This window comes from Neopsephotus bourkii, unplaced genomic scaffold (assembly GCF_033783945.1).
Source record: "Neopsephotus bourkii isolate Nb327-2 ecotype Australia unplaced genomic scaffold, CSIRO-AGI_Nbou_v1 NB_234, whole genome shotgun sequence".
Lineage (NCBI taxonomy): Eukaryota > Metazoa > Chordata > Aves > Psittaciformes > Psittacidae > Neopsephotus > Neopsephotus bourkii.
In genome coordinates, this window is record NW_026900744.1 from 365,873 (window position 1) to 390,222 (window position 24,350).

Genomic DNA, 24,350 nt, shown 5'->3' on the forward strand with positions numbered 1-24,350 from the left:
TGCAGCACTCGCATCCCTGAGGTTTAGGGCAATTCAGTTCTTTCAGATACCGTTCAGAGCCGTAATTCGATAAGTAGCTTTGCACCAGCCGGGAATCGAACCCGGGTCGCAAGAATGGGAATCTTGCATGATACCACTACACCACTGGTGCGCTGCGGTGGTGATGCGCTGCGATGCTGGTGCCGTGGTCTCGGGTGAGCAGCATCAATAGCGACAGCAGCAGCAGCGGGACCCTTTCCCTTTCCCATCCCGTCCCTATCCTGTCCCCGTTCCATCCCCATCCCGTTCCCATCCTGTCCCCGTCCCTTCCCCATCCCGTTCCCTTCCAGTCCCCCAGTGAGGACCCCACGACAGCAGCCGTCCTGGGGGTTGCGTGGCCAGTCCCTGCCCGTGTTGTGACCGGGCTGGAGTGGGCGGGCAGCGGGGCCCTGAGCTTCTCGGAGCTGTAATGCCATGCAGGAATGTCCCGCTTCTCACAATGTTTAACCTCCATCCGAGCTGAACACTTTGGCTCCGGCAACCTCTGCGCTGGGGTTATCCCACCCTTAGGCATGGCAGGGATGCTTTATGGGGGATGCGGGGACCCAAATCCAGGGGGCTCCAGGGGGTTGGAGGCGCTGCGGTCCCCATCCCAGCCCTGCTCCTTCCCAATTAAAAGCTTTGGAAAATGAAGTTTCTTTGGCCATAAGTGGTAGAGTCCCAGGGCAGGAGATGGGCAGAAGCTCTATACACAGCTCCCACCCTCAACGCGAGCCAGAGCAGCGTCCTTCCCCAGGCACCCTCCCGACCTCCATGAGCATCCCTGCAGCCCTCATGGTCCCCCCCATGCCGGGAAGGACAGGCAGGGGTGGAGCAAGTGTAAACAGTTGGGTAACGCTTCCTCCGGGGCAGCTGCTCCCCATCCAGCCGGCAGTGTTTAGCAAACACCTTCGCTCCCCACCCTCCTGTTGCCCATAAACACCCGAGAGCTCGGGGTGCTGCCTGCCCTCTTCCCCTTGGCACTGCGGTGACCTGGAGGGGAGCTGCAGGGGCACCAGGAAGGAGCGAGGCTTCACGCAGAGCAGTGTCCTGAAGTGCCCTGGGTTGTACCCCGCCGGTGCAGGAAAGGATGGGGAGCGTTGTTTCCACAGCTCCCATGCTCCATTCCCCTCAGGTGCCAAGGGACAGCTTTGTCCCTGCCTTTGGGCTCATCAACCCACGTAACCTTGCTGAATCATAGAATCAATGAGGTTGGAAAAGACCTTTATGGTCAGGAGGTCCAACCATTACCCCAACACTGCCAAGGCCACCGCTAACCCATGGCACTGAGGGACTCATCTATACGGGGTGTGAACACCTGCAGGGACGGTGACTCCAGCACTGCTCTGGGCAGCCTGTTGCAAAGCCTGAGCACCCTTTGGGGCAGGAATTGTTCCTAACATCCAGTTTAAACCTCCCCTGGTGCAGCTTGAGGCCGTTTCCCCTTGTCCCATGCCTTGTTCCTTAGCAGCAGAGCCCAGCTCCCTACTGGCTCCACCCTCCTTTCAGGCAGTTGTAGGGAGCAATAAGGTCCACCCTGAGCCTTCTCCAGACTGAACCCCCCAGGTCCCTCAGCCGTTCCCCATCACACTTGAGCTCCAGGCCCTGCACCAGCTCCATTGCCCTTCCTTGGCCCTGCTCAATGTCTCTCTTGCAATGAGGGCCCCAGAACTGAACACAGGATTCAAGGCACTGAAGCTCTGCTCTACCAGCAGATGCGAGCTCCCAAACCTCCTGGGGCTGCAGCATCCCCCCCAGCTCTCCCAGAGCGGGGCGAGGGACTCAGCATCCTCTCACTGTTGGACCCGCTGATGCTCTGATCCCTGCAGAGGCTGAGCCAGGCAGATCCCCACAGCCCCCGGCAGCAGAAGGGCAGGCAGAGGTCACAGCTCTCACTGCCTGCTGACTGCGTGCTGCCAGCCCACTGCCCCCCCATCGCCCGTTCCCAGCATGAAGGCTGCTGCTGCAGGGGTCTCAGGACCTGATTTTAGTTCCAGGAGGCTTTAATGGGTGGGAAAAGGGCTTTTGGGACATCTCTGCCTCGTAAAGCCTGCCTGGGGCGAGCACACCTTTACCCACCTGCACCCCGATCCCGCTTCAAACAGCAAAGCTGATGCTTTCCCTTCCCAAGCACATGATTTAGCCTGGATCCTGCCCAGTCCAGTGTTCACCTGTCCACCCAATGGGTTCCAGAAGGATGCGGCCATGCTCCCCTTGGGTGGCATCCTCCCAAGCATCTGGGTAGGCACAAGGGGTGCAGCACGCACACAAGTCTCTGCGCTCCTCCACACTGCAGGTACTGCTCTTTAGGGGGGCAACCCAAGCCCCTTTCTTCCAGGCTGTGACATTTGTGTCCCCTCCATGAGCTGAGTCCATGCCAAGCATCCCTTCCCTCCAGGAAATCAGTTGTCAGGCTCAAAAAGGCAGTCATTATCCTTGAGCAGAGCATCCGGCCCCTCCTGGAGCCCGTAATAGAGGTCATCCTCCTCTGTGGTGCCTTTATGGGGGTGCTGTGCCCCAGCCGGGGTGCAGCCGGAGCGGGTGGATGGTGGGGTCCGGCCCCTTGGCACGGGGCTGCTGGGCACGGAGCCCTCCAGTGATGGTGTGTCCATGTCCTCCAGGAGGGATGCCAGTGGTGCGGCCCCCAGTGCCGGCCGGGATGGGCTGCGGGAGCAGGGGGATGAGGGGATGCACTAAACACAGCTGGAGACGGGGGCTGCTGGACCAGCAGCATGGTCCCAGCATCACCAGTCCCCTTAATGGGGGCCCTATCTCAGCCCCCAGTGCCTGCCTTTATGGGGATAACCTGCCTGCAGGTTCCTCCTTCTCCCCATGGGATGAACCAGTGATTCCCTGTGCCAGGGAGAAAGCAGAGCCTCCCATCCCAGCTGCAGCTGCACTTTGGTAGAGGAGGTGCCCAACTCTTAGATCCCAGTGCTGAATGGTGTCCCCCATCGCTTGCAAAGCACTTTTGAGACTTCCCAACCCAATGCATGAGCATCGTATGTGGTGTCTGATCTGAAGGACATGTACTGAGCATCTCATTTCTGTCTATGTCTGACCAGGAGCTTGGGATTTATTCCAGTGAGGGGCATTCTTTGTATTTATATTTATAAACTGAAATAAAAGCAAAACACGATCTACAACCAAAGGCAACCCAGATTTCCTCCCCATAAATAACCCAGTGCTGATGCTCCCCATGGGCCGAGGCACCATCCAGGCAGGGCTGGAATTCCAAAGGGGTCAGCAAAGACCCCTCTTCCTCCTCTTCCTCCTCTCCCTCCCTCCATACCAGTGGTCCAACCCCCCCAGTTTCCCCCCCTGCATCCCAGTCCCATGAGCATCACATACCAACTGCTGGGCGCTGCTTCCAGCTGAGGGGACAGCTCTTTGGGGGGGTCCCCAGCGCCCCCCAGCTCCTGGTGCACCTCTGCTCTGGCCTGCAGGGCTGGTTGGGAGCAGGCATGGGCTCTGTGCTGGGCAGGGGGGAGCAGGGCTGAGCCCAACCCCTGCATCTGGACCTGCTCATAGGAGGGCAGGCTTTTCTCATAGGCACTGCTGGCCTCTTGCTTGATGCCGGGTGTGAGCAAGCTGTGGGTAAAGGAGAGACAGGGGGTGATGAGCAGGACATGGACCCCTATGGAGATGCTCAGGGACATGAACGCAGGACTCCTTTAGGGGCCACCGAGGCCACATCACAGCAGCAGAGCCAGTGAGCCCTTGCAGGTGGTACCCACAGAGCACATCCGGATGCTTTGAACCCCTCAGCATCACCCAGGCTCCAGCCCTGGGGGGTTCATCCATCCCTTACCTCCCCCATGGGGCCCCTGCTTGTCATCCTTTGCTGCAATAGGTGTAGTTGTCCCCAGTGCCAGTGAGCTCGGACACTGCCCTTGTCCCCGAGGGCACACAGATAGCGGTGTGTACCCATGGAAACCCCCGCTAACAGGAGACCCGGGCAGGGTGCTGGGACCTACCGGGTGTCCTTGTCCAGCAGCACGATGGGTTTGTGCTCCAGGAACCGCTCAGCCTCAAGGTCCACAGGGATGAATGTTATCTGGGGGGGAAAGAGATGCATTGCCCTATGATGGGCATCATGGGGGGGCTCAACCCTGTTAGCACTAAAAGGGACCATGTCCCTTCAGGACAGTGTCCCTTCCGCTGGAAGTTGCTCTTTTCCCAGCACACTTGCTTGGAAATGGATTATTTTGCATGAGATCAATGAGGATTGAATGAACCCAGCACGGCCCCGCTCTCAGCACCTTGTCTGCAGGGGGGTCATGTGTGTCCCTGAGCCATGGGGGGGTCCCCGGGGCCCATAGGGTGCCCTGTCCTTGAGCCCTGAGCACGGTGACAAAGCCACCTCTGCCTCCTCACTGGGGCTGAGCTTGGCTTTGGGGGGAGCTGGGGTCAGCTTCACCCTGGTCCATGGGGACCCAGCCGGTCTCAGGGGTCCCACTTGGTGCTGGGGTCCCCTGTGCCACCCTGCACTTTGGGGTACAGCCGTGGGCCAGCCATCAGCTCCCAGGTGAGTGCCACAGCCTCTCCTGGGGAAAAGCCTTTCCTGCCAGCCCCATGTCCCAGGGCAGGGATGCTTGGCTGCTCTGCTGTGCCCTCTGCCAAGGAGACCCAGAGGTGAGGGTGTGCTCAGGGGCCAGGACCCTCTGGCATCCATAGCCACCACAGCCCCTTCTTTGGGAGCCCACCAAGGCCCTGATCCCCATGGGGGGAGCAGCATTTTGGGGGTTGCATGGAAGAGATGATTTCCTTGGGCTCGTTCCTCACTGCCTGCTTGGTATTGAAGCCGCAGGCTCGGGGAGGTGCAGGGGTACAGGGGGTGAAGGAAGGGAGCCGCATCCTGCAGGGGAGGTATAGCAGGGGACAAGCCTCCACCACCAGCACTTTTCTCTCTGGATCACTCAGATCTCCCCCGGGATCTGCCTCTATCCCAGCCAACAGATGGGAAAACCAAAGCACAGCCCAAGATACAAACCCAAACCCAGGCGAGCCCCCCGATGCGCACGGAGCCAGGATGGACCCTACCTTGGGGTAGCACTGGCACATGCTCCAGGTGATGCCCACAGCCACGAGCAGCACGCCCAGGGCGCAGAAGGTGATGTAGATCTGGGGCTTCTCCACGCTCATGATGAACATCCCCGTCATGACCAGGAAGAACCCCAGGATGATGAACCCGTAGCGGAAGGTCTTCTCCTCGGCCATGGGCTCCGGGTGGGAGAAGCAGGCGAGCAGAGATGCCGGGAAGCTCAGCGGGCGCTGAGCACACCTCCGGGGGGGGAAGGCAAGGAGAGGTTTCCTGCTCCGGAGGCTGCGGCTGGGCTGCGGGCTGAGCCCGGTCCTGCCCAGTTCTGAACGGGTTTGTAATGAATGCAAACACGGAGCCGCCGGTCACACTCCAGTGGAGCCGCCCGGCACGTGTCCGGGTAACCTTCCCTGCGGGCACACACCGATGGACCCCGCGCCTCGGGAAGGGATGGGGAGGGAGAGGGGGGCATGGAGGGTGGCTGGGCCCAATGGGACTTTCCCAGCTCTGAGGGCTGGAGCTGGGCATAAATCACAGCTGGCAGAGCCCCAAGTAATGGGAGCTGGCAGGGCCCCAAATAAAGGGATGCAGCACGTATTCCAGGGCTGCGGCAGGGAAGGGAGTGCTCCGGGGCCTGGATGGAGGCGGGTGGGTTGGGAGCCAGCAGCGGGGCTGTGAAGGGGAGGCTAAAGCCAGGGAAGGATGGAATGGGGTTGGTCCGCCTGTTCTGTGAGAACAGTGCCCACATGCCCTGCGTGTGCTTAAGATGGAGCTGGAGTGTTAAAAGGTGCCCCCTTCACATCGCACATCCGACAGCGGTGGTGGCTTTAATTCCCCTTCATTTTGATCCCTTGCTTGCTGCCCACATGGGAGCACATGTACCTGGCTTGTGAAAAGTGATCTATCATGTCATAAAGAATGTTTTATGTTGGCTGTGGCAGGAGCCCAGGGCAGCTCATTACTCTGGTGGGATGGAGCAACCAGCAGCAGCCCCTGGTGCAGTTGTCCATTCACACAATCCCAAACTGGTTTGGGTTGGAAGGGACCTTAAAGCTCATCCAGCTCCAACCCCTGCCACGGTCAGGGACACCTTCCACTGGAGCAGCTTGCTCCAAGCCCCTGTGTCCAACCTGGCCTTGAGCACTGCCAGGGATGGGGCAGCCACAGCTTCTCTGGGCACCCTGTGCCAGCGCCTCAGCACCCTCACAGGGAAGAGCTTCTGCCTAAGGGCTCATCCCAGCCTCCCATTGAACTCTGAGCCCATTCCCCCTGTCCTATCCCTGTTACTTGTACTTTAATCACCAAAATAAGGAGAAATAACATTTGCTGTGGGCAGTGCTGCACAGCCGGCCGTGGCGAGCAGGCAGGGGGCTGTGCCCTGTGCCCAGGGTGTCTTCATGGGACGCTGCCTGGAACACCAAGCGCGCTCGGATGCTCTGAACACGCACACGAGCCACTGAACATCTCCAAACCAACCGAAGCGATGCATGGGAAGTCAGCGTGCAGGGGAAGCAAGGTGGAAGGGATGGATACGGCTGGAAGGGGCAGGAGCAAACGGGGCTGCTTCTTCTCCTTGTGTTTCGCTGCAGGTGTTGCTCTTGCTGTGGGCGGGCAGCCCCAGGGAGGCTCGGAGCACGGGGTGCAAAGCATGTGCAACCGGCAGTGGTTTTATTACAAACACCAAGGCTTTCAACCATGCCCGTGGCACCCCCCGGCCCCGCTCCGGACGCATTCCCAAGGGACCCGCAGACGGCCCGCGGAGCCGCAGACCCTTTCCCCTCCTCACCCACAAGCAAAGGAAGGGGCTGGGTTTAAAGCCTCCAGCTCAGACCCCCCGGACGCTGATGTTTTCATAGCTGGGGGGGGGCGTTTCCTGCGGCTCCCCCGGGTCCTGCATCTCCATCCAGGACGGGCTGGGGCGGAACAAGGCGCTGTCGGAGGAGCTGCGGCGGCGGCCGCACTGCCAGCGCTCGTCCTCCTCCAGGTAGCGGTACAGGGGCGGAGTGAGCTCCTCCTCCTTGCCCCCCGGCGGGGGGATGTAGGCTGCGGTGTCGTGGGCAGGTCTGCAGGTCAGAGCCTCCTCGTAGGTGGGGATGGCGCTGGCGTCCCAGGAGCTGCAAGGGAAGATAAAACACAGCAGTGCGCCGGGTCAGCTGGAGCATCCCAGCGCTTGTGAACCAGAGCATCCTTGGGCCCCATCAAGCAGAGACAGCCCCATCAACTGGAGCATCCCAGCACCCATCAACTGGAGTAATTCAGAGCCCTGTCAACAAGAACATCCCCATGTCCCATCAACTGGAGCATCCCAGCACCCATCAACTGGAGCATCCCAGCACCCACCAACTGGAGTAATTCAGAGCCCTGTCAACAAGAACATCCCCATGTCCCATCAACTGGAGCATCCCAGCACCCACCAACTGGAGTAATTCAGAGCCCTGTCAACAAGAACATCCCCATGTCCCATCAACTGGAGCATCCCAGCACCCACCAACTGGAGTAATTCAGAGCCCTGTCAACAAGAACATCCCCATGTCCCATCAACTGGAGCATCCCAGCACCCACCAACTGGAGTAATTCAGAGCCCTGTCAACAAGAACATCCCCATGTCCCATCAACTGGAGCAACCCAGCACCCATCAACTGGAGCATCCCAGCACCCACCAACTGGAGCATCCCAGCACCCATCAACTGGAGTAATTCAGAGCCCTGTCAACAAGAACATCCCCATGTCCCATCAACTGGAGCATCCCGGTGCTCATTAACCAGAGTATCCCGGAGCACTATCAATCAGAGCATCCCTGTGTCCCATCAACTGGAGCCTCTCAGCCATCATCCCCACCCCCCATCTGCTGGAGCATCCATGAGCATGATAAGCACTTGTGTTTTGGGGATGGCACATGGGCAGGTTTTGCATGCCCAGGGTCAAGGCAAGCCCATGTCAGCCAGTTCCCAGCACCAGAAGGGTAGGGAGCCACGCAGGAGGAAGGGACCATCCATCAGACCTTGTGCCAAGGTCACACCACCCCATTCCCACTGTGTTTATAACCCCTGACCCAACACGAGGAAGGGCAGCCTGGCAAGGCAGCCTTGAAGAGCTCCTCCAGCATGGCCACAGAGCAGCAGAGGTGAAGGCTTTGGGGACATCTGCCCTCCCCCTTGTGCACTGTGCTGGGCAGGAGAGCATCCTCATCTCCTGCCTAACCCCACAGCACAGAGGCCGCCAAAGGAGCACTTTGGCACCAGGCATCCCACTTCCATGTGGTCCCACTCACCAGAGCCCTGCATGCACGGCCTGGAACCACTTCAGCAGCGCTTTGCTGAGCAAACACAGCTTGTGTACAGGGAAAACCTCCACCAACCTTTGCCCTGTGCCAGGTCCTGCTCAGCACCCTGGGTGCAGCCCCGAAGGCGAGGAGGGTTTGAAAGCAACCCAGCATCCTCTTGCTTTCGCACATAGAAACCCAGTGCTGTGCGCTCAGGGAGGCTGTGGGTATTGGAGAGGCACAGCTGGTCCAAAGGGAAAGCTGTGATGCTCCACTGGGATGCCTCCATATCCCACACCTACCGCTCCAAGCATCCGCACCACGGCCTTTGCCAAACAGGCTCGGCTCACAGAGGAATGCTGCCTTGGCGATGCAGAGAGGAGGGTTTCTCCCAGCAGAGGATGCTTTGCTGAGTGAATGCCAGCACAGCTGGGGCTGGAGGAGCTGCCACAGCGCCAGCAGCACCAGGAAGCTGCCTTCCCATTGGCATGGGAGCTCTGGGAAGGGGACATTCCTCATGGGAGGCACAGCAAAGCCCACCATGGGAGGAGGAAGCCTCCCTGCACTATCAGCCCGGCTCAGGCTCTCACCCCCGGATGCTCCAATGGGCACTGAAACCCCTGGAGAACCAGGAACGTGCTTCCCGCTCCCAATGAATTTTTAGGGATTCGTGTTCTTAAGAGCTTCTTTTCGTGCTGCTTTTCCCCAGAGCCCGATTCACGCCGGAGCCAAGAGCTCTGCTGTGACCCCATAGGGCAGCACTGGGAAGGGCCGGCTGGCTCCGCTTCCACAGCAGCCTCTGGAAAGGAAACCTTTCTGCTCAGAAAGCTTTTACATGGAGAAGTGGGAATAAAGCTCAGGCTCATGTAGGGGCAGTCTGGGGACACAACAAGCAGTGAGGGGTCTTTCCACACCCCAAAAGAGGCTTTGTAGAAGGACCCTTTGCCTGTGCTCCTGGTTTAAGGCCAATCCAAGGATTGTTGTCCTGTTCTTTTTGCCTTTTAACTCCCTTTTAACATAGACTTTGCTTCCATTAAAAGTGCCATAAACCCCCTTGTCCTCACAGAGCACTGAAGAACTGTGGTCCTGGGGAAGGTTTCAAAGCTGGAGGTCTGGATAAAGCACACACACACACACACACACACCCGAATCCAGACCTTCCTTCAGAAAACCAATGTAGTTTTCTGCTTCATGGCTCTGCTAAGGAGATGCTGCCTCGGCTGGTGATGGCCCTGCAGGGCAAGGAGAGCCATCTGCAGCTGAACTGGATGCGGGAGCAGCCAGTGTGGGCATGGAGAGTGCCTGCAGGGAGGGGAGGACCATAGAATCATCGAATGGTTGGGGTTGGAAGGGACCTTCAAAGCTCATCTGTTCCAATCCCCTGCAATGTCAGGGATATCTTCAACTGGATGAAGAACTGCATCCAGCCTGGCAGGGATGGTGCATCCACCGCCTCTCCGGGCAACCGGTGCCAGTGCTTCACCACCCTCATTGTAAAGAACGTCCAGCCTAAAATTTCCCCTCTTTCAGTTTAAAACCATCACCCCGGGAGCATCTGCTCATGGAGCGGGAGCAGAGCCCAGAATGGGGTCTGAGCAACAGCCAGCAGCACAGCGGCTTTACTGCTCATCTGAGCTCGTGAGCGCGCTTTGGTACCTGGCAGTGCTGGGTCAAACCCACCCTCACCTTCTCCCCACCAGCACCACAACGCAGGGCCCCACCTGCAGTTCCACTTCTCCGGAGGCTCCGCGGTGAAGTACTGCAGGTCCCTGGGGAAATGGTACTGGTAGCGCCGGGAAACCACCCTGGCGTTGGCTTTCACGGACCAGAGGAGCCCAAAGAGGAGCAGGATGCCGCCGATGCCGCAGCAGAAGAAGCTGATGGAGCGGAGCAGGGCGCTGGAGGAGGAGGAGCTGGGCACGGCCTCGGCCTCCCGGGGAGGCAGGAGGTGAGCGCCGGTGCTGGCTGATGATCCCACCTCCCCATCGCTCCACCAGGCGAAGCACAGCGTCCCCGTCACCAGCAGCACGGCCCCGGTGATGGTCATGCCATAGCGGAATGAGGCGGCCGCCATCCTTGGGAAGGAGGGTTTAGCAGGGGGGAAGAGGGAGGCAAGGCATGAGAGAGCCCAAGTCCTGCAAGACAAGAAAGGGGTTGAGCGGGATAAGGTCATGGAAGAGCTTCTAGAGGAGAAAACGACTGAGTTAGGACCTCTCTGAGGGTTGCAGATGCTTTAGCTAGATACTGGCCATCAGAAAAGGCATTCCCACATCTCAATGGGAAGCCCTTGTGTTGGATGCCAGTCTGGATCCCAACATCCTCATTTTCAATAGCAAGCAATGCTCCACGGAGGCAGGATGGAAGCCCCAGCCAGGGGAGCTATGGAGGCAGCTCCAGGGACTTGCATAGCTCTTGCCTTTGGGTTCTATTCCAGCTTTCCTCCGGAGCTTGGAGGAACGCCAGCAGGGTTTCTGATCAAAGCAAGGCTTATGGAAGAGGTTAAGGAGAGGGACATAAATTTCAGATGTGATCGCTCCCGCATTATCCATGCACATGGCTTCTCCTCTGAACCTGGGGGTACATCAGTGCTGCGGTGACAGGAGGTGTCTGGCATCCCTGCTCCAAAGCCCACAGCTCAGGGGACTTGGGGCTTTCTCAGGGCAAAGAGCCAAGCACACCTCTGAAAGCCACAGAGCTGCTATTTCAGGAGGGGAAAACCCCCCTCACGTGCTGACAAGGCAGAGGGACCTCACTTAGGGATGGCTCCTGAGACACCCAGAGAGCAGAGACCCCAGTGAGCATTCCCATCACTGATGGGGCCTGCTATAGCTGCTCTCCCTGCCACAGCCAAGCTGAGGGCAAGGATGGGAGCAGGAATCCATCCATACCTCCGTTAAAAGGCAGGAATGTGCTGGATGCAAGCTAAACCCTTGGAGAGGGTATGGCTTACCACTGAAGTAGGTGTTTGTGCTGTGCTGGTCGGGGCGGCTGAGGCAGCAGAGCACTGAGATCTAGGAGGCTTTGAGCAACCCACCCTGAGACACCCCGGAAGCAGGGAGCTGAAGGTGGGACAAACACCCTGATGCTGTCAAGGCTGCTCAGTCTTCATCCGGCACGGTCGATCCCATAGGGGTCCTCACCACCTTCACTACCCCTAGCAGGGTGGTTTGGGGTTGGTTTGACAAGCAAAGAGATGAGGCAGTGCCACGTGTTCCTGCTGGCTGGCACTGCTCAGCTCAGTGTCACAGCCACGGAAATGGGATCTCTGTGGGGCTCTCACTCCCCTTTGCCTTCTCCAGCAAACAACAAGCATCCAGGCTTGGGGATCCCCAGCTCCCAGCTAACCAGGCAGAAAACAGGACCCACCATGTCCCCCCTGGCTCTGCTCACTGCCCAGCAACAAGGCGCAGGTTCAGCTCCCACTTCTTGAGGGACAAAAAGCTTTGGATCATGTGGGAATCAAGCACCAGCATCCCCTTAGAGATCCAGTCCTGGATGACTCCTCTGGGAGGGTTTAGAGCTGTGGCAGTGCCAGTGGAGGGGCCGCACACCAGGGCACAGCCAGGATGGAGATGGGGCTCAAGCACAAAGGTGGATGGAAAGCTGAAGGATCCATGCTCCATCCCCTCCTCTGCCTTCATCACTTCACCTGCACGTCAGTGAAATGAGGATAACCTGGTGGCTTTGGTCTCTGTTCCTCCAGGCAGGGCTCTCCTCCTGCAGCAGGGACTTAAACTGCATCCTGAGATCTGGAAGCACCCAGCTGGAGCGGGCAGGGAGCAGAGCCCAGCATACACTTGCTGTGACCAAGGGCATGTGGAATTACATTATTTCAAGGCATTATTTATCAGATGGACCCACGAAATGGAAAGGACAAATTACTTCATAGTGAAAGACACACCAGCTGATCTAATCTACCTTTAATGAAGGAACCCCATGAGAAGTGGGATTTAGGAAACCTGCAGGAAGGCTGCAGGACTGGGAGCCCTGTGTCCTCCCAGTCCTCTGGAATGCTCTTATCCTATGGTCATGATCCCAAACTGATGCCCAGCCAGTGGTCCCCAGCATCATCCACAGGGACCCCCGGGGAAGGAGGTGATGGTCCTGGGCTGGGAGGAGGCAGAGCTTCCCCCCATGAATTCAGAGCCCCTGAATGGCTGGGGCTTGGATGAGCTGAGACAGAGAACAGGCTATCAGAGATGCTGTTAGGTGCTGTCAGGGATCAGCATCCTCCAACTCGCCTCCTGATGTGAGCAGGACACAGCAGGCAAGCTGGGCCTACACTGCCGTGCAGCCGTAGATGCTCAGAAGAGCGCAAGGACTCACCTGACCCGTGAATCCCGCTCCTTTTGAGAGCATCGCATCTTCCTGGCAGGTTTTCAGCCAATGTTCATAGAATCCCAGACTGGTTTGGGTTGGAAGGGACCTTAAACCTCATCCAGCTCCAACCCCCTGCCACAGGCAGGGACACCTTCCACTAGAGCAGCTTGCTCAAGGCCCTGTAAGCCACAGTCCACAATACCCCTATGGCACATCTCTCGCTCCAGCTGCATGGGAACGACAGGCCAACCCACACTGAAAGCCAGGACTGGAGCAGCACCAAGAGCTGGAACGTTTTGGGGTCAGCCTGGCGAGCTCTGGGAGATGCTGTGGTTCTCTGCTGCCTGGTTCTCTGCATCCCCGGCGCTGCGCACATCTGGGAGCGGTGGCAGTGAGGGGGAGGCGGATGTGGAGGGAAGGCGGGGAGCTCTGGCAGTGACGGATTGACAGCTCCAGAGAATAAACTGCTCTCTCTTGACGAGCCCAGCGCCGCGGGGAGCAGCGCTCAACGCTCCCCCAGCCTACTCGTGTTCCCACCGTGCGTGTGCAGAGGTGGCTCCTCCGTGCAGGGTGACATTGCCCCTTGCCAGCTCTCCTGAGCCTCCTTCCAAGCTCCACCACGTTTTCCTTAGCACAACCCCCTTTGGGAGAACAGGGCAAAAGACCAGGAAGGGAGACGTGAAACCAGCACAGGACCTGAGTTCCTGCTCCATAAGCCTGCCCATGGCTCCACTCCGGGACACTCAGCATCCCAGTGAGGTTTCCAAGGAGCGGCTGCCCCTCCAAAGACAGCTCCCAAACACCCGTCTCTACCTGCTGAGCCGCTCCAACGTTCTGTTCTCTCCTGTCTCCTCCTTTGACCTGCTTCGGAATAGCCTTCCCAAGGAAATAGACTTGTGTGTTGCATGTACAAACAACTACGAATGTTAATAGTTTACATAGTTCTACTAAGATGCTGAGAATAGCATCCCCCATATAAAGTTATGCAGATGGTGATTCATAGGGTCTACTAAGCATTACTCAGAAAAACACTCTTCTCCAGCTACAAGAGAAAACGAAAAGAGTTTTGAAACTCCCCCAGTGCCATCAAGACAAAACCCACCTCCATAGCCCATGTCCCTCCACGGCGCTGACAGCCTGTCCTGCTGCACGCCGTGTGGATGAAGACATTAAATGTGCCCAAAGGAACACCAGGGAGAGACACAGCGAACCATGAGGGTGTTATTAAGGAGATTCCTTCCTGCCTCTACCTGAATTTGGTGGTGTTATTATTATTATTATTATTACTATTATTATTATTATTGCTACTACTACTACTGTATTACTATTATCAGTTAGGGGATTGGTACCCATCCAGACCACAGTAATAACGATGCTTCCAGAGGAGCATCCCAGCCGCGCTGTGCCACCACCTCCCAAAGGCAGGCTCTGACGGAGGGGACCCCTCTCAGGACAAGGCACATGTAACCCCGCCGTGCTCCATCAGGACCAGTCCCCGCCTCTCCCGCCCCGACGGCGGCGACGCGAACCCCGCGTCCCCTCTCGAGCTGTGCCCATCACCCGGTGGCACCCCCGGGCCGGGGGCTGCGCTGCCCCCGCCGCCTCCCTCCCCTCGGGCACGGCCATCGCGGGGTGCCCGTGTCCGTGCCCGTGCCCGTGCCCGTGTCCCGCCGCCCGCGGACCCGCCGCCGTACTCACCCGCCGCCGCCAGCCCCGCTCCGGCCGAGCGGCGGCTCCCGCGGAGCCCGGCCCGCGGGGCGGGCGGGGCCGGGGGGCGGTGCGGGGCGGGAGGGGAGGGGGGATGCGCCCATCGGTCCCGTCGGGGCGGCGGCCCCGCGTTGCTCCCGGCTCCTCGGAGCGCGGTCCCGGTCCTGGGGGAATACAGAGGCAGTGAACGGAGAGGAACAAGAAGGCAAAGGCAGCGTGCGGCTGCCGGCGGCTTGGGCAGGAGGCGGCTTCCCCGTGCGAGTGCCGTGAGCGGGTCTGTGAGCACTGCTGCGTACGCTCAGGTTGGGGTTCCACAGGGTCAGGAAGCCCAGAGCCAGGTCACTCGGGGCCCAGGGGACAAGGGACTTCGAGAGACCGGTATCAGGCTCAGAGCCCATGAGAGGTACCCCGTGCATGGGACACTTGCACCCTGTGGTCATCACTACCCCATGGGTGGGACACCGCTGCTCTGTGCCCATGCTGCAGCACAGGGGGAAGGAATTCTTTACTATGAAACTCTTCGCTGTGAGGGTGCTGAGGCGCTGGCACAGGGTGCCCAGAGAAGCTGTGGCTGCCCCATCCCTGGCAGTGTTCAAGGGCAGGTTGGACACAGGGGCTTGGAGCAAGCTGCTCTAGTGGAAGGGGTCCCTGCCTGTGGCAGGGGATGGAACTGGATGAGTTTTAAGGTCCCTTCCAACCCAAACCAGTCTGGGGTTCTATGATCTCTGCCACACACTTCCTTTGTGACCACTTCAGTTTTCCTCACCTCTGTCAAACACCAGTATTGCTCCTAGCCCTGTTCCAGCTGGATCTTTTCACCCTGAGGCGTTCATGAGAGTACCTGGGTATCAAACAACCTGAGAACGCTCTGATCTGTGGTTCAGGGTGGTTCCTGTGACCGGCATCTGGATTCAGGCGCACTTCCTCATCACAGACCTGTCTGATCAACAATCACGCCACGCTGTGCTACTGCTGTGCACCCTCACGGCTCTGTTGCAGGCTGAGCATCACAGACACAGCAGCTGAATGCTGGGCTGCTGCTCCTCCTGCGTTGCTTGCAACTCCTCACCTTGCTGGCTCCAAAACAGCTCCGGGTTTATCTACACCGGCTTGCAGGGACTGATGCAAAGCCTCATCATGGAATCCATGCTTCCTGTGTGCTCAGCAGCCACCCAGCACAGCTGAGGGGCAGCCCCTTCTGCCTGCAGACACTGTGGAGGTTTGCAAGTGGTAAACTGAGGCATGAGGAGGGCTGGTTCACATGCAGCAGATTTGAGTCTCCATCACAGACAGCATGGGGTAGGGGTCCCTCACCCCACTCAGCCCCAGCATGGCTTCACCCCACTGGGCTGGCATGCAGCAATCCCTAACGATACATCCAAACACTATGATCCTTACTCCTTGGCAGGATGGAATTTGTCTCCAGAGATCCCAGGGGTGAACACCTGCATTCCTCTGTCGCAGATACGCCATTGCAGGGCACTCGCACTACCATCCATGAGTGATGCAGGCAGTGATGTGAATCACCAGTTCCCCTATTAAGGGACAATGAGACATCTGCTCATTACCTGTTCTGATATTATACTTGACTGAAGTATATGTCAAATGGCTCCTGAAGCACTTGTAGGTGGTGTTAGCCTGTGTGTGCTCATCCTAGCACAGGGCTGCAGAGAGTGAGGTAGCTCCGTCCCAATGCATCCTCCAGCCCCGTAACCATGTGCAATCTTCTGTCCTCCCCAGGGCGGTGGCCTGCAGGTGGCCACAAACCCATGGCAGATATCTCACATCAAGGCAAAGGCTGTAAGTGCTGAAAGGTACACCTCACCTTGGCCAAAGGGCATTATCCCCCTCTGGGGACTTCCCTGCTGGTGCACAAGGAGCAGCAACACACAGGGCACAGGGAAATGAAGTCAGTGTATGTGAAACATCCCATGCACAGCGAAACTGCAGCAGGGAAAACCAGAAGACACAAAAGACAGTTACAGCCCCTGCAAGAACAGGAACAAAGGAGGAACGTGCAAAGAGATTGTTCCAGTAATTGCCTCCCCCAGGTAAGGATGCTGCCTGATCAACGCTGCTGGCACGGAGAAGCGCTGCTTTTTGATTCACTGTTCACCCCATTTTGCTGCTGCAGCAAATGGCATGTAAAATACTGTATTTCACTGTATAATCAGGCTGAATAAGTCAGCTTTCTCCATACCTCTGTGTGTGTGTGTGCATGAGCTTTCTGCCCCATCACAACGAGGTGGTTGATAGCAGAGCACCAAGAGTGAATCTGGGTGCACCAGGGCACCGTGAGGAGCACAGGCTCCCTTCCAGGGCTCTCATACCTGTGATGGGAGTGCCAGCACACTGGGACAGCTCACAGGTCTCCATTGGTGACGTGGTACCCAAGCCACCCTCCCATGCCCCACTGTGCCAGGGTGCTGCCACCATGATGGAGCTAATAAAGATCCACTGATGAGGCTTTAGGGAACACATCTCTGCAGGCAGAATCCATAGAAACCCATAGAGAAGCCATTCTTTGGATTTCCCCTTAGCACAGGCCATTGGGCAGAGCAGAGGTGTGTGCAGCCTGCTAAGGGGCTGCAGAACATCTGGGATGTGCAGATGGGAAGGAGTTCCTGCACCCAGCACTGTAAAGCAAGGGGAAAACCTCCTGCTGCTTATCTGTGCCTTCATTTGCATCTCCTTAAAATGCCTAATTAGTTGTGTTAGTTGACATACTGGCTCAGGCACTCTTGCCTCATCCAGGCAGTAGATCCAGGCTTTGGAAACATTTGTCCTACATCTTCAAGCGATGCAATGTTCACCAGAGGGCTTATTTGGGGTTGAACCTGCAGCTGGCCATAGATCCTTATTGGTGGTTCTGCTGTATGGGGTTTGGGACTCCTCATTCTTGCTCTCCAGCAGGAAAAGCCTCATGTTTGGGCATGAGAAGGGATCATCCCCATGACCACGAGTGGTGTTTGCTTGGTTTGGCCAGACTCACCACAAAGTACCCTTCCTGTACTATGGTTTTGCCCTGAGCCTTTACTAACTCCAGAGGGACATTCTATACATAATATTACTTAGTTCCAGTGGCTTTTAGTGTATTTGAATGGTAACAGATGAGCAAGAGGTGTGTAAACTACACGCAGCTCAGTCACTTCTTTAATACCAGTTTTCAAAGTGGTTTCTGCACTGGCTATAGCCACCGCCTAGCAAACCTCTGGAACCAAACCCTCTCTTTTAAAGCTTAAATGTGTGCATAAGTGTCCTAACCAGCAGTTTGTAATGCTGCACCATGCTGAGGAGCATGGCTGTGGTGCAAAGTCCTGGGAATGGAGAAGTCCATAGAGAGTGGACTCATCCACAGAGAGCTTTATGGAGGAGCAGTGATTTCAAACCCCTTCTGTTCTTCATTCAGGACCTGTGTTAGTACAGGAGCTTCAGACTGATGTGACACCTTCCATTGAGGCTCTCACGTAGATAAACGGGTATGTTATAGCTGTGAGTTTCCTATAGGGGAAGTTTCTGTGTTGCAGATGGGGGCAGGAAGAGCTTAATAGGATCTTTGCACCAGAACCTGCGAAGGATTTGGAACTGGCCTACGAAGGAGCATGGAATGAAGGAGTTAAAACCTAGTCCTCTGCTCAGTCTTTACTCAGGCACGCTTCTCTTGCTCTCCTGGGGGTTTCAGGCTCAGGGAGGCCCCCTGTGCTGTGCGTGTCTCAGATGTGAGCTCCTCTCTCAGGGAAGAGGCCCTGCCGCTGTGCTAACACGCGCGTACCCCACCACCCGGTGCGTTTTACATGCTGCAGATGTTGTTCCTCTGCTCCAGCATGAGCTGCCGCTTGGCTCGCAGTGAAGGAACATTGATTTTCAGCCCTGCAGGCTCCCCAGTCAAGCCTGATGCTGGTCAGGAGTGCATCATCCCACCTGAGCAGAGCGAGCGAGCCAAGATGAGCACCGGCTGCTGAAACACAGCTTCGCTCCATGCGTTGAATATCGATGGCTGAGGCTCTTTGTGTATCCGTGATTCCAAATGCTGGTGCTCAAAAACCTGATGACCAAAGACAAAACTGGCTAAATTTGCTTTCCAGTAAACTCAGCGTTACACATAGGATGAACTACCCTGACATCCCTGAGCCCCTGTGCAGTCTTCATGTCTCTGCAGCACTCAGCTAGCACAGTGGTCTCCAGGGAGTAGATAGATAATGGGTTGGTTTGGGGCTTTTTTTCAGCACAGAAATGCAAAGAGAAGTTTAAAAGCAGCATTAATGATGATTTCTAGGAAAAGGATGGAGCAGCCATCTAGCTCATCCCTGGAGCTCATGTGTGGAGCCATAAAGAAGCCCAAGTGTCCAACACATCCTGACCCAGATGCTCCAGCTGGTTTCCTCTCCCAGTGCCCCTGTATTATCTCACTGCCTGGGTTGGCATCGGGCTGCCCACAAGCACTTGGTTACATCAGTGTGCTCTGCTGGGAGGTTGCTGACGGGCAGTATGCTGCCAGCAAACCTTGCAAACCTTCTGTTGGAAAAATGAGGAGATACACAAGGTGTGGCTGAAAGGAGAGGGAGCAGCTTTTGTTATCCCAAAGGATATATATAGCTGGGGAAAAAACAACACACTTTCAGGCACAAAACCCCTTTGCAGGTCAGAATATCTGGGGCAGCATCTGCTCTCTGAAGGTTACAGGTGGTGTTAAAGGTGCTGTGTTACTTGACCAGCTTAGGAGAAGATGGTGTTTACCTTGGTTCTCTTCAGTTCATGCCATGGGGTCTCTATTTCAAACAGCAAACCTCCTTATCCTTTCAGTAGCAGCGATGCTGCTCTGGCTGTACAGCTGTGCCCAAAGGCTTGTGTGCTCACTGCAAAGCTCACCTGCAGTGTTGCCTGCTGACCTAGTAAAGCTGTTAGTTCTACCTGCACATCTTGCCTCACTTTTAACCTGGAACGTTTGCATCTTCCTACCTGAGTTTCTAGGTAGCTGGAGACAAAGTCCTGAAGCAATGGCAGAGGAAATAAAGGGCTGAGACTGCTCCTTAATGGCATGAGAAGTGTCAGGCTGAGGATATCACCCATCTCCAGTGAAGCCCAGGGCAATGCCACAGCCCTCTCAGTGGTGAATTTGGCTCACGCTCTGGTTAGCTCTGCAGTCCCAGGCTCTCTGGAGTCTCCACTCCCAACATGTTCTCCTTTACTCCTGAAAGAAGCAGTGGATGGTTTCTCCTATGGAGGTGTCAGAGCAGGTTGCTCCTATCTGTTCCCTCAGTGAGTCAGAGAAACAGACCTCACACTGGTCTGCGAGCAGGGGAAGGATGTGAAAGTGAGTAACAGACACTTAACAAGATGCATGTGAAGAAGCAGATGGAAGACATCACCTAAATTACTTACCTTCAGACTGAAAACCAGGTCTCCATCTCCCATACCCAGTTACAGTCAGCATCTCACCCCTGAAACAGAGACCTGACACCTCTGATGGAGAACACGGGCTTCCTTTGCTTGACCTCCTGCTGAAGTCACCCAGGACCCAAAGAGTTAATCTTTCTCCCCAAAATACACCGTGTCCTTCCCTTAGCTAGGAGCTGGTCTGGCTACCCATCTGAAAGAGTAGTTTCACTTCTCCGGAGGTGTGAAGACTCCTGTGCTAGAAAACTGACAGTTCTCCCTGGCGGGTGACTCTCCCCATGCAGAGAGATGGAGCTCTCCTCCCTCCGTGACTCACTGTGCCACTTCCAGCGTGAGGGAGAGCTCATCCCACCCCTATAATCTGCATTAGTCTGGATGAGAACGGACACCTCAGTGAAACAGAAGTTGGGAGCTTATTACAGGGCTCTTGGCTGATCCTGGAGATAATGGTAATTAACCGCCCTGGGATGACAGTGCTTTAGTGCTGGCTGATCTCCAGGTGCTTTCCTTAAGCGTTTTGTAAAGTGCTGAGGATGGGGAGGGCAGAAGGAGACAGAAAGTGTTGGGAAGCGTGCCTGGGTTTTAACGTGAGACGGGATCTGCGTGTTTACCCCTTCTCCAATCTATCCTGGGAGCCACAGGATTTCTGTGTGTGGGTACAGAAAGGCCACTGCTCCCCATCAGCACGGGTTTGCAGCCACCACGTTTCTGTGCTAGAGGGATGAAGAAGTTCGGGGTTGTTGTGCCAGGAGGTACTGAAATCGCTGTCTTGTTTTACCAGTTATTGCTACAACCAAGGCTGCCAGAAGGGATTTGTCAGGACTCTCTTGTATCGAAGGAGACTGAGCAATCACACCCTCATCACCTTCCCTCACAGACACCTTTGCCAATCACTTCTTTGCAGGGGTGAGGACCAATCTATTTATTCAGTCCTCATCCTGAGGCTGTTCCGTGAGATGCTCCACAGGCAGGAGCACGTCTTGTCACTCTCCGTAGAAAGGGGCAGGAACCTCTTCTCAAAGCCTCCGGCTTCCTTCTGCTCAGCTCCGTGTATGTGGGAGTCGCTTCCCAACATGGATTGTCACCAAGGCACATCTGCCATCAGAAGGAGGCGAGAAGCTCAGGGGGAAGTAAATTGGCTTCACAGATACCAGCAGTCAGCTTTTGACCTGATTTCATACTGAGTTTTCTAGTGAAAAAGCCTATCAGCACAGCACTGAACCATATTAAATACGCCTCCATTTACCTTCAATAAGACCAATGTGATTCCTTATGATTGGAACAATGGTGTATTTTTGCCACCCTTAATTATTAACTTATCTGGCTGCAATCGCTTCGCTTATGAAAAGGATTTGCTGGGTGTAAGAGCTGTATGATGCTTGCATAACCAGCATTTAACTTTGGGGTTTTCAGCTGTTCTTTCCCTTTTTCACTGTGCTCGCAGCTTTTCTGTTTCTCTCTGGCATAGGTAAGGGCTAGATCCTACAGTTACACTGCTGGTTTTGGAGCACGGCCTGGAGTTTTATCAGTTGACATCATCTGGGACCAGGCCAGTGAAATGCTCTAAACGTTGAACTAAATGAAAGCAGACAGGTGACAGAGTGACAGCACCAGGGGAGAGAATGGCAATGGCCAAGGCAGTGAAAGTCTTGGCTTTATTTGGAGCAAAAGGGCCTGTGAGTACATCTGGTACCAGGAGGCCAAACACACACACATGGATTTGCTGGGAGCTGAGAAGAGGGGGGAAATTTGGCCTGTACAGCAAAACAGCTTCCAGTGTTCTCCTCTGGTGACATTGGCAAGCCTTCACCGTCACATCAGCCCTGAATGCTCTTTGCATGTTCCCACAGCATCTGCCACTCCAGACAAGAGCAGGCCAGAGGCAAATGATGGGAGAGGGTACCCTGGAGTCACTTCACAGCTGTCTTCACAGCAGAGTTCACCCTGAGCACCTTGGAGGCCACTGGCAAATGTGTCCAATTATACCATGGGTCCAAAATAATGTGTTTATTGCCTTCCAGTGATTGCAGCCCTTTTCTGATGCTCACCAACGCTGGTGTCCCCAGGATTTCACTGATGGAAGGAGACAGGACCACTGCCGCCTCTTGAACTGCATCTTCAGGCAGCCTCATGCCCTGCAGAGCCACTTGGAGTATTGTGTACAGTTCTGGTGTCCTCAACATAAAAAGGATATGGAACTGTTGGAACAAGTCCAGAGGAGGCCACGAGGATGATCAGGGGACTGGAGCACCTCCTGTATGAAGATAGGCTGAGAAAGTTGGGGCTGTTCAGCCTGGAGAAGAGAAGGCTGCGTGGAGACCTCATAGCAGCCTTCCAGTATCTGAAGGGGGCCTATAGGGATGCTGGGGATGGACTCTTCATTAGGGACTGTAGTGACAGGACAAGGGGTAATGGGTTAAAACTTAAACAGGGGAAGTTTAGATTGGATATAAGGAGGAAATTCTTTCCTGTGAGGGTGGTGAAGCACTGGAATGGGTTGCCCAGGGAGGTTGTGAATGCTCCATCCCTGGCAGTGTTCAAGGCCAGGTTGGACAGAGCCTTGGGTAATATGGTTTAGGGCGAGGTGTCCCTGCCCATGGCAGTGGGGTTGGAACTGGATGATCTTAAGGTCCTTTCCAACCCTAACTATTCTATGATTCTATGATGGTTGTCCATGAGCAACCCTCATTGCTCTTCCATTGTTCTCCTCCAATGCTCACCCATGAAGAGTGAAGCCTTCTTCAGTTTGTAGTTTCACTGCTGGAACCCCAGGTCCCTCAGTAACCAGCTCATCGTGCCCACTACCTTGCCACACCCGGTTCACTTTTGCTGCTGAGGACACTGGCCCCAGTGACAATGAGGGAAGGGCTGAATTCCTTTCCCAGCCTGGCTCTCTGTTTTGACAAGTGATTCCTTTTATAAACCCCAGACAGTGTGTCCTTTCACAGGCAGTTGTAAAGCTGGATTTAATACACAGCACAGGGAATACACAAAAGCTCTGGCACGTTCTGCAGCATGGGGGGTTTTGGTGGCTCTGTGAATGTGATGACCAGAATCTGACCTTGCCTCCTAACGCAGTGCATGGCCACCAAAGGATGGGCCCCATTCTGCCATCACTAATATTTCACTTCACAGCCTACATCTGCTTCATCCCAAGTTGATGTACTGGGGTCCCACATGCTGCCTGCAGTAACTCATTGCAGGAGGAGTGGGGCCACACAACATGGCCAGTATGCACACACGTAGGGTAGACCCCAAGCATCCTTGGTTCTTTGCCCCACCTTGCAGCACCAGGGTTACTCCTTCTTTGGTGAAGCCCTTCCCATGCAAACTGGGTGACCGCAGCCTTGAGAGGATGAGGGGAAGGGAAGGAAGAAAAAGCAAAGACACCCTGAGGATTAGGTGTGGAGACCCTGATCCATCACTGAAGTTGAACAAGTCCTTCCACTTTAGATCCACCTACACCTAAAATAGCCTAATCATCCTAAAAGTCTTGTGTAAGCCTTCAGACAGTGGTTCGCTTTCCCTGAGAGCAGACTGGCAGTTTCTAAAGGTACTATAGTCCTGCTGTCCCTTTTGGATGCATTTTTCAACAGCCAGCATTGCTCCTGCTGTCGCACTAAACCCTCTGCCTTCCTCCCCCTCAAGCCATCATGTATTTCTACTCCCTCACATGAAATAATGGTGAAACTCAGAAAGTGGATCCTAGATAATGGATATTCTATGGATAAATACCTTTCAGAAAACACCATCCTGGAAGCCAGGCAATTGAGCAACGTAAGATGAACCACATTCTTCCCATGCACCCTCCAAAGAGAGTGTTTTATAAGGTGCAGAAAGCAGGTTTGACGAGTCAAACATCAGTAGAAACGTCTCTGCTGTCTTTTGAAACTCTTGGGCCTTGCAAATGTGCATCCAGGTGGAGAAAGGCCACACGGAACCACTCCATTGCCAAAGACCCTGCTCTTCAGACAAGTAGGATCATCACACCAGCTATTTTCCTTCTAAGTTCACAGTATCTAAAGGATGTAGCACTGTTCTGCTTCGAATCCCCTATCCCTGCATATGTTTATGTGGTGTTAGGTGGGGTTTGGGCTTCTCCTGCATGGTGCAGCCCTGCTTTGGACGGCACAGAGCACTCCCCAGACCACTTTGGCTTTGAATCCTGCTGTGCCACAAAGCAACTTCTTCCTTTCAGAGGGAACAGATAAGTGTGCATCATCCCTCTGGAATATTCTGGCAGTGGTTCTGATATTGTCAGACTATGAAAGAGCTGATAACATCCCCCTGTATTTTCCTTTGAAGCCCTTCATGTAAAGTCTGACATTTGTCTTCAATCACTAGATGCACAAACGCTCTCCAGATTCATTCAGCCCCTATGCAGAACAACACGCCTCAATCCGCCGGTGTCCCACTGAAGCCCAACACTCCATCCTACATCCCCCAACCGGCTTTTCCTTCCAGGCGACCGATCATACTTGGGTTTCCCCTGTAGAGGGAGCTTCTCACCCATCACTTTGATCACCACTTTCCTCCAACCCTCTGAAACCACATCCCGTTTAGGACAGCACCACCTCTGTGCCAAACAAACACGCAGGTAGGTGA

General features: G+C 55.6%; 2 protein-coding genes and 1 non-coding gene across 3 annotated transcripts; all 3 read right to left on the bottom strand.

The window, feature by feature from the left end:
- Nucleotides 1-80: 80 nt before the first annotated feature.
- TRNAG-CCC (transfer RNA glycine (anticodon CCC)) lies at nt 81-151 on the bottom strand. Its single transcript has one exon. It is a non-coding gene; the product is annotated as a tRNA-Gly (tRNA).
- Nucleotides 152-1,990: 1,839 nt separating this feature from the next.
- On the bottom strand, nt 1,991-5,404 carry BSND (barttin CLCNK type accessory subunit beta). Its single transcript, XM_061344717.1, has 4 exons — nt 5,062-5,404; nt 3,996-4,075; nt 3,370-3,609; nt 1,991-2,682 (listed from the first exon to the last, which is right to left on the bottom strand). The coding sequence occupies exons 1-4, from the start codon at nt 5,236-5,238 to the stop codon at nt 2,421-2,423; spliced, it is 759 nt and encodes a 252-aa protein (XP_061200701.1). The 5' UTR covers nt 5,239-5,404; the 3' UTR covers nt 1,991-2,420.
- Nucleotides 5,405-6,809: 1,405 nt separating this feature from the next.
- TMEM61 (transmembrane protein 61) lies at nt 6,810-14,452 on the bottom strand. Its single transcript, XM_061344718.1, has 3 exons — nt 14,340-14,452; nt 10,043-10,456; nt 6,810-7,173 (listed from the first exon to the last, which is right to left on the bottom strand). The coding sequence occupies exons 1-3, from the start codon at nt 14,450-14,452 to the stop codon at nt 6,885-6,887; spliced, it is 816 nt and encodes a 271-aa protein (XP_061200702.1). The 3' UTR covers nt 6,810-6,884.
- Between the last annotated feature and the right edge of the window lie 9,898 nt (nt 14,453-24,350).

Bases quoted from the DNA above. Each gene is read 5' to 3' on its own strand.
- TMEM61 (XM_061344718.1), bottom strand. From the start codon at position 14,452: ATGGGCGCATCCCCCCTCCCCTCCCGCCCCGCACCGCCCCCCGGCCCC. The intron at 10,457-14,339 runs GTGAGTACGGCG...CTTGTCTTGCAG, and splicing joins AGCGGGGCTGGCGGCGGCGG to GACTTGGGCTCTCTCATGCC. The intron at 7,174-10,042 runs GTGGGGCCCTGC...CTTCCCTTGCAG, and splicing joins CCGGAGAAGTGGAACTGCAG to CTCCTGGGACGCCAGCGCCA.
- BSND (XM_061344717.1), bottom strand. From the start codon at position 5,238: ATGGCCGAGGAGAAGACCTTCCGCTACGGGTTCATCATCCTGGGGTTC. The intron at 4,076-5,061 runs GTAGGGTCCATC...TTTCCCCCCCAG, and splicing joins TGTGCCAGTGCTACCCCAAG to ATAACATTCATCCCTGTGGA. The intron at 3,610-3,995 runs GTAGGTCCCAGC...CTTTACCCACAG, and splicing joins CTGCTGGACAAGGACACCCG to CTTGCTCACACCCGGCATCA.